The sequence below is a fragment of the Daktulosphaira vitifoliae genome, unplaced genomic scaffold (genome assembly GCF_025091365.1).
Source record: "Daktulosphaira vitifoliae isolate Bord-2020 unplaced genomic scaffold, ASM2509136v1 Scaffold_437, whole genome shotgun sequence".
NCBI lineage: Eukaryota > Metazoa > Arthropoda > Insecta > Hemiptera > Phylloxeridae > Daktulosphaira > Daktulosphaira vitifoliae.
The window spans coordinates 1-9,264 of record NW_026100002.1 but is presented as its reverse complement, the minus strand read 5'-3'; the positions used below and the strand labels follow the sequence as shown (position 1 = coordinate 9,264).

The 9,264-nt window shown below is 26.7% G+C and overlaps 1 protein-coding gene across 1 annotated transcript; it reads left to right on the top strand.

Annotated features, from left to right (window-relative positions):
• The first annotated feature begins 2,799 nt into the window (after window positions 1-2,799).
• Window positions 2,800-8,443, top strand: LOC126909481 (uncharacterized). Its single transcript, XM_050691907.1, has 2 exons — window positions 2,800-3,115; window positions 8,234-8,443. The coding sequence occupies exons 1-2, from the start codon at window positions 2,879-2,881 to the stop codon at window positions 8,426-8,428; spliced, it is 432 nt and encodes a 143-aa protein (XP_050547864.1). The 5' UTR covers window positions 2,800-2,878; the 3' UTR covers window positions 8,429-8,443.
• Window positions 8,444-9,264: the final 821 nt, after the last annotated feature.

Genomic DNA, 9,264 nt, shown 5'->3' with positions numbered 1-9,264 from the left:
TATTCTCTGCTCTATTTCTCTCGTCAACAGCCCAACACACTGAACCATACATCATAGCCGGTCTTATGGAACCTACATTTCAGCATCATTGGAATTGTCTTATAGCATAACAGACCAGACGCTTCTCTCTACTTCAACCACTCGACTTTAATCCTGTGTCATACATCCTTTTCAATACCACCGCTCTTTTGCACAACTGATCTTAAAAACTAAAAACTTTCCACCTCTCCTATCACGTCCTCGCGTATTGTCACTGAACTCCTCATTTCATCTAACTCGTGTTCTCCTTTGTCAAATTCGTACTCTATATACTTTGTCTTATCCCTACTTATTTTTAAATCCTCTTCTTCAAGAGCTGACCTTTTATTAATTTCCTCCCTATTTTTTCCTATTAACACTATAACTTCAGCAAACAACAAGCTCCACGGCAACTCTCATTGAATTTTTCTAGTAATTTCTATAGAATATAAGTAAGGCCTTAAAGCAGAACTTTGGTGCACTCCTACACTTACCCTAAAACCTTCGTTACTCCTCCTACATTTTTACCCTAGTACAAGTGCCATCATACATATCCTCTATTATATTAATGTACCTTTTCGGGAATACTTTTCTCATTAATGCCCACATTAAAACCTCTCTCGCTACTCTATCATACGCTTTCTCTAAATCTATAAATACCATACACTACTATTACTTCTTTTCCCTAAACTTTTCTATTAGATCCTTTACACAAAATAATGGCTCCATTCATGGCTTACCACGGATAAATCCAAACTGGTTTTTAGATACCGATGTATCATTTCTTATTCTCTTATCTATTAACGTTTTCCAAATTTTCATACTATGACTCATAAGCTTTATGCCTCTATAATTTCCAAACTCCTGTATGGTTACTTTACCTTTGAATATCGGCAACACAATACTATTCCTCCATTCATTTGGTATTTTACCTTCTAATAACATTTTATTTAAAAGAATCTTATGCCAACATCGCCTAATATTTTCCATACTTCTACTGGCACTTCATCCGGTCCTACTGTTTTATTCTTTTTCATTGATAGCACAGCCTCCCTTAACCCAACCTATTTCTAACTAATTAAATCTACCAGTCCCTCAATCCACGAGATATCCTCTAACGTCTCTTTTTTTCAAAATACTCTTTCCACCTTTTTTTCACTTGATCATCACTCAATAGTACCCTAATATCAACACTTTTTATACACCTTACATAGCGATAATCGTTAGACCTTTTTTTATTATTTTTGCGAGTCTATAGACTTCTTTCTCACCTTCCTTTGTTCCTAGCCTATCATCAAACCTCTTAAACTTTGCCTTACTTTCTGCACATTTGGCTTCTTCGTACAAGCGTTTAAACTCCATCCAATCTTCTCTCCTTTTGCTCTTCTGCCATACTTTGAATTGCTTTTTCTTACTTTCTATGATTTTTTGAAGGTACTCATCCCACTAACAGATTTTCTTGATTCCTGACATTCTACTCCTATTCTCACTGACACGGTCACGGCGTTGTTACCCGTTTGACATCCCGCGGTCGTGTCAGCTCCTTCTAAACCACCACTCCACTATAAACCGGACCGTGACACACACGCGTTATCGTAGTGGTATAAAGTCCAATAAATGCCTAGCGTCGAATAACTGCTGCAACAAAGCGTTAGTTAATCATCTTCGTTACACCAAAAGCGATCCGTCGTCCGTCTACTTTGAACACCGCCCTATCTTCGATTTCTCACCTCAAGTTGTCAACTTCTTTTAGTGAAAAGTTATTATAGATTGTTTCACTGTCACCTTTATTTTTTTGGTTTCATGTTTTTCATATTGTATATTTTATACTAATATCACAAAATATTTTGGGTATAACTTTTTGTAGTTGAAATGTTATAATATAGTTATAAGACAGTTCAGTAGTAAGAGTGTAGGTCAGTTTCCTTATTTACTTAACACTTTATATACATACAATGGTTAAAACATACATTTTAGTAGGCATAGTTGGCCTGAGATGTAAGTATATATATATATTTAATAATGGATGATGATAGTTTTATCGATAATATCGATACGTGATTAAATTAAATATAAATTTGCATGTTAGGACAATTTCATGAATTCATGACAGTCATGTTTTCTTCCCTAATTTTATTCTTTATTGTTGGTACATAATTAATTTGAGTATTTAGTATTATCTTTGGGGCATTTAAATTAAGTATACATAATTTTAAACCAGTTGATACTTAGTATATCTGCTAATTTTTTCTGATAATGAACACTTAAATATTGATTATTGAACACTATGTTCAACATACATTAATCATGTTCCATTATTTTATTTAGAAAATACAGTGGCCATTCCGAAAACTGAATGTTTATAGACATCTAATTGTATATCATTGTGATAAATCACAATTCAATATCTTACAATTATGTAGGCTAAATGATGAATTTAATATAATACATACTAATATAAGATACCCAACCCAGCCTATTAATCAAAAGTGACGTTAATGTAATTATTTTAAGATTTAAAAAATAATTCATTAAATAAACCACAGTAATTTTAAAAAACTTTGTATTTATTTAAATCTATTAAAAAAGTCCAATTAGTTTAAAACTGTCTTACGATAATGAAATATTACAGTTAAAAACATCTTTTATCATATATTACTATGTCATTAAAATTTAAAAATGACATTTATTGAAAAAATTGTTGTTTACTTTAGCATATTAAACATAAATAAATTGGTATTAAAAAGTTCTGTAAAGCTAAATTATTTTTTGCATAAAAACCAAAAATTTGGTATTTTTAATACATTAATAACTAGTTCACTATTTTAAATAATTATATTTGAACCGAAAATATTAAAAGATGATTTATAAAATTAATATATTATTGTTTGCATGTTGCATTTTTTCCGCTTTTTCTGTTCCGATTGACAATAAACATAAACGATTGAAAATTGACGATTCTCAAAAAGAACCTGAAGAAAAACTAACCAATGATGAAGATAATGATGAAGATAATTATGAAGAATTTTATGAAGACTATGATAAAATACCACACAATATTGATGATATGATTGAATTTGATGATAATGGAATACCGGTAATTTATTAATAAAAAAATTTTTTTAGTCAATTTTTATTTGGTAATTTGTTAAATAAAATCATTATATTAGTCAATTTTTATTTGGTAATTTGTTAAATAAAATCATTATATTAGTTAAAAAAGAAAAAAAACTAACGTTACATTATTATTAAGTTAAGACAATATTTTTTTTTAATTACCCTAGTTGAAATTCTTAAGAATTTTAATAACTCTTATCATTATCAAAAGCCAACTCTTTTTAAAATATTAAATTTACATATTTATCAAATAAAATAAAATTTCAGAAATTATACAAGAAGTATTCTTCTAAATATTTTAGGCGAGTTTTAAGTATGTAGACGACACGCTGCCCTGCGACCCGCACCATCTTTATCAGTCGTTACCCAACTATGTGTAATTGGTAGTTTGACTGACCAACATCGCTTGTTACACGTGACTGTACAAAATCCAGTAAGTGCCGTCGCACAGCCGACGAGGACCTTACACAAATGACACGTCGAACCCGCGCGCATCGCTATCAACGCTGCTAACTTTTTGATGACCGACCATTTAGTCGAGTCATGGGAAAAAACATCCAATTTCATCTTAACTTTTCCAATGTAGAAAAATTTTAATATTGAATAAACTAACAAATATTTTAATTAATTGTTATTTTTAAGTTTTTTTTATGAAATTAAAAGATATTATAATAATTTGGAATAAATGAAATATATTTTTAACCCAAAAAGTTCTATAATTTTTTTAGCTAATTGACCAAAGATTATTGAATAATGTGTTAAGTTTTAGTGGTTTTTTCTTTTTATTATAATTAGTGCCCGAATTGAAATATTTTAAAAAGTAGTAACAAACATACAATCACTGTATACATTTAAACTTCGATGCGAAACTGTGAAGATATTGATATTACAATGATGTGTTAAGTTTTTTTATGTCTATCCATGAAATTCTCAGATCATTCTCACTTGACAGATTTATGCATCAAAAGAACCCGATTTTAATCTTGTTTGAACCTAACAGTACTGAAAATTTGAAAAATTCCCTCAATTTTAAAAATATCTGAAACTTACGCTAACGTAAAAATTGGCATTTTAATACATTTTTTCTAAATATTAAAACTGCTATTCATTTTTTTTTTTTAAATTACTGATTCAAAGGAAATTGTAACTAAGTAATCTATACAGGTGGCCCACCACTCACTGACAACTTAAATAACTTTTGATCCAGTTAATATTTTTAGCTGATTTTTTTTTTAAATAATAGTTATACGTTAGGTCTATAGCTATATCTCAATAATTAATTTTTTTACATTTTATTAAAAATATTAATTATTTTTAAATTTTAAATAAAATGTAAAAAAAAAATCTAAGATAGCTATTTTGTAGAGTAGAATTTAAGAAAAATTTTAGTAAAAAAATATCTTATTAATATTGAGTAGTAAATATTCTGTAGCGTTTTGAAGTTTGTGAAATTTTGAATTTTTATGTATTATTTTACGGTATTAAACAATAAATACGTATTGAGAAAAGGACAGAAGAAAACGCTATCTTTTCAATATACTTTTGAATGAGAGTGATAAGTAATAATTGCCTTATCTAATTTCTTATCATGGTATTAATGCCAAGTTTGTAATGTATACACATTATCATCATACACAGTAATCATGAAAAGATAGCGTTTCTTCTGCCCTTTTCTCAATACGTATTTCAATGTTTAATACCGTACAATAATACATAAAAATTCAAATTTTCACAAACTTCAAAACAAATAATGGCCCAAACAAATATTTTTTAATCTCTTTTATTATATTATATAATCTGTAAAATTAATTTGTGAAAAATTTATTTTTGTGTCTTTTACCACTTTTTCTCAGCTCTCACCGAACCGATTTCTTTAAATGATACGTCAAAAGATCACAAATTGTATCTAGTCGAAGACATTACCCTCAAAAATTCTAAAAATTTCAAAATAATATAATATTAATCAAATATTTGCAAATGTCCGCTGAAATTCAACAAAAAATATAATATTTCCGAAAAAAATCAACTTCTATCATGATGTTTTTTGTACTTAAAACTGCCATAACTTTTTGAAAAATTAACAAATTAAAATATTATTTTTTATATTAAAATCTTAGGTATTTTCCTTTTATTTGATATAAATTTTTTGAAAATCTGCCTATAAACCAGTCTATAGGGGGGATTCAACAAGTAATTTTAGCACACAAATTAAGCTTTTTCAATTTAATTTTTGAAAATGTTCCGGAAATATTGACAGTTATATTTAATCTTAAATTAAAATTATGTAATGTACATTACTATGAAAAAAATGAAATTCGAAATATATATTCTATTCTTGGTGAAAAAGGCTACCGTATTCAGAATATGATATTTTTGTGTTCAATTTCTTGGTTTTCTAATTTATTGTATTTTAAAATATCTTAAACTGACTTTCTTTTTGAATTAGAAAAAAAAATTTCAAATTATTTGATTTTTATCTTATTTAAATTCAATAACCAATAAATATCAAGTATCCCATCACTGTAGTCTCCCCTTATAAGATAAAATTTCTTAATCATTTATTCATTTTGATATTAATTTACTATGTGATTATTTTTTTTTGGCTGCGATTTATTTTTCCCACCCTCACTTAATCTACTTTTTTCAAAGATACGTTAAATTATTACAATTCGTATTCAGTTGAAGATATTACCCTCAAAAATTGAAAACAAATCCCTGAATTTAATAAAGAGTAGCTAACCAGCTTTATCCATACAAACAATTAAAATCATTCATTTCTAATATTTTTAAAGTATTTATTGACGAATTAGATTTGATATGATAAAACTATTCAACTATAAAAGTAAATAAGTTTACTTTGTAATTTATTAATTTTAGCTTAGATGCGAAGCTGAGAAAGATTTTACTATAATGTAATTTTTTTTTAAATTTTTTTGTGTCTGTTACCACTTTTCCTCAGCTCTCATCGAAATGATTTCTTTCAACAATACGTCAAAAGATCACAAATCGTATCTAGTCGAAAACATTACCCTCAAAAATTGAAAAACTTTCCCTCGTTCCCCGTAAATGGAGGGAACCTCCAAAAAAAATTACAAATTAAAAATCACTAATTTTCGAAATTTTTTCAATTTTTTTTCTTAAAACTGCTATAACTTTTTCAAAAATGAACAAATCAATATAATTTTTTTTCATAGATGCTTGATGTTATTACCTATCATTTGGTATATTTTTTTATAAAGCTGACCCGTTACCAGCTCACAGGGGGGNCCTATCATTTGGTATATTTTTTTATAAAGCTGACCCGTTACCAGCTCACAGGGGGGATACCAAATGACAACTTTTTCAAAAAAAATTAACTTTTTTAACTTAACTTTTGAGAGTGTTCCGAAAAGTCTGACACTTTTATATATATCTTAAATTAAAGCTAATGTATTTTACTTTATTTGGAAAAAAAAAATTTCGGAATTTCTTTTGTCTTCATGGTGAAAATGCTTACAAAATGCTATTTTTGTTAGAAAATTCTCGATTTTATATTTTACATTTTTTACTTTAAAATGCTATAACTTTTTAAAAAAATGTTTGGATCAACACAATTTTTTCATGAGAGGTAATATTTATATACATCTTTCATTCGATATACTTTTTTTTTAAATCGGACCATATATTTATTTATATATTACAATTATAAATCATAAAACTTGTAATCAGGATATAAATATGGAAATAGGAGATCATGTAGCTTTTGTAGTATTCCACCAATTTTTTTAAATTAAACACTGTCTACAGATTTGCATCGAAGCGTTTTTTGTGATAGTGACTTTAAACACTGTCAGATATCATCTATATTGGACCCAACTATTACACGACCCTACTGTGCCGCTACCTCACTGTGCTGGGTTGTTTTTTTGTATGATTTCTATTGAAGTCAAAGGGTTAATTTTGTAGATTGTGAACATCTTTAAGATTAAAAATAGAAATAAAACACTGAACTGTATAGTAATAACGATACTAATATTTCAGTACTACTAATTCATATAATGACTTAAGTCTAACATGTATAATCACTGAGATACTAGTTACATTCTGTTATAAATAACCGACCGACAAATGCACGAACATATATATTAGAAGTACTCTTGTTCACTTAAAGTTTTAAATTGAGTACGTGTAGAAGAAAATACTAAATATACTCGTCATGAGAGTTTAATAACTTAATATTAGAATAAAAATATTTATTGCATAAAAAAGTATTAAATAAAATTCATCAACAATGATTGAAATAATATTACTAATTTTAAAAAATTCGAACCCGGGATGCCAATCATAGGTATCTTAAGTAAAAAAAAAAGGAGTAAGATGTGTAGAACTTAATATAATTGATATTTATAAGAGGAATGTAATTATAAACAGAAACTAATAAAACATTGTTATTTAAAGACTTAAAATGAGAAGTTGAATTGTATAATATAAGATGAAGTAATGAGCAAGACTATTTAAAATAAATTAAGAAATGCTAAATTTTCCAAAAAATTAAATTCACGAAAGGATAAGTTTAAATTAGCATTTTATGATCTGGATATAAATTTTATAAAATTATCAAAAAAAAAAATTCTTATTTGGTCAAAAATAAATTAGATTATCTAAAGACCTTCTCTTCTGGTTGAGTAGCTAAATAAGTAAGATCTATTACATCTATAAATTTCCTAATTAACAGGACCGCGTTCAAATGAACTAAAATTAAATAATGAAAATTGACTACTTGTAGCTAATATTATTTAAAACTAAAAATATTTTTAATATATCAATATAAAATAAATAAAATGGCCAAGTAACAGAACACCTTAATCCAAATTTAAATTTATAGCAATTTCACTATAAGTTTTTATAGATAAATCATTGGCTACATATAAATTGAATTAAATATTTTGTTTAATTTTTTACAAGTTTAGACATGCATTGNAAATTGAATTAAATATTTTGTTTAATTTTTACAAGTTTAGCCATGCATTACCTTTATGAACTGATAACTGAAGTCAAATGTTTTGCTTCAGTTATGTAAACAAATTAAATAATATTAACAGGTTATAATGTTTTTTAGCTAATCGATACTTTAAGTGTCGCTAATATAATCAGTACAGAGGTAAATACACTTTTATTACAAGAAGTAAAAGATTGCATGGTTCCTATTAAGAAACTTTATGAAGTAACACGAATTATTTTTAACGAAGGTGACGAAATGACTAAGGAAGAAAAAGAAATTGGTAAATATAATAGAATATCCGTTTATAATTGATTTTTTAATAGAGTATATCTCCAAAAAAATTACAAATTTAAAAATCGCTAATTTTTGACATATTTTCAATCCTTTTTACTTAAAACTGCCATAACGTTTTGAAAAATGTATGGATCAATACAATTTTTTTTATAGAAATACGAGGTATTTATCAATCATTTTGTATATTTTTTTGTAAGTTTGGTCCTTTACCTGCCCACGGGGGGCAATTCAAAACGACAACTTATTTGACAAAAAATTATATTTTTCAACTTAACTTTTGAAATTGTTCCGGAAATACTGACACCTTTATATATATCTTAAATTAAAGCTAATGTAATATACTTTATTATAGAAAAAAATTTTGGACTTATTTTGTCTTCACAGTGAAAATGGCTACCAAATGCTGTTTTTGTTAGAAAATTCTCGATTTTATATTTTAAATGTTTAACTTTAAAATCCTATAACTTTTTAAAAAATGTATTGATCATTATAATTTTTTTATAAGAAATACTATTTATATATATCATTTCTTATACCTTTTTTTTTAAATCGAAACATTTTCCTTTACACGAGGGTTGTTTAAAAATTAAAAATGCGTATAATAAGTAGACCTTTTAAACTTATTTTTAATTAAAATGTATTTTTTGGTTATTCATATGTAACTTAATATATGAACATTAGGGTGACCCTTATTTATAAAATTTAAAAATTACACAGTGCCACCCCCTAAAATTATTCGAATACATGAAAAAATAAATTGTACAAAATTTGGAACTATTGGTCAACTCTAAGACGTGCCCCAAGGGGGTTAAAAATAACCCCCCAAGGGTGATTTTTTAGTTTTTTTTGTCTAT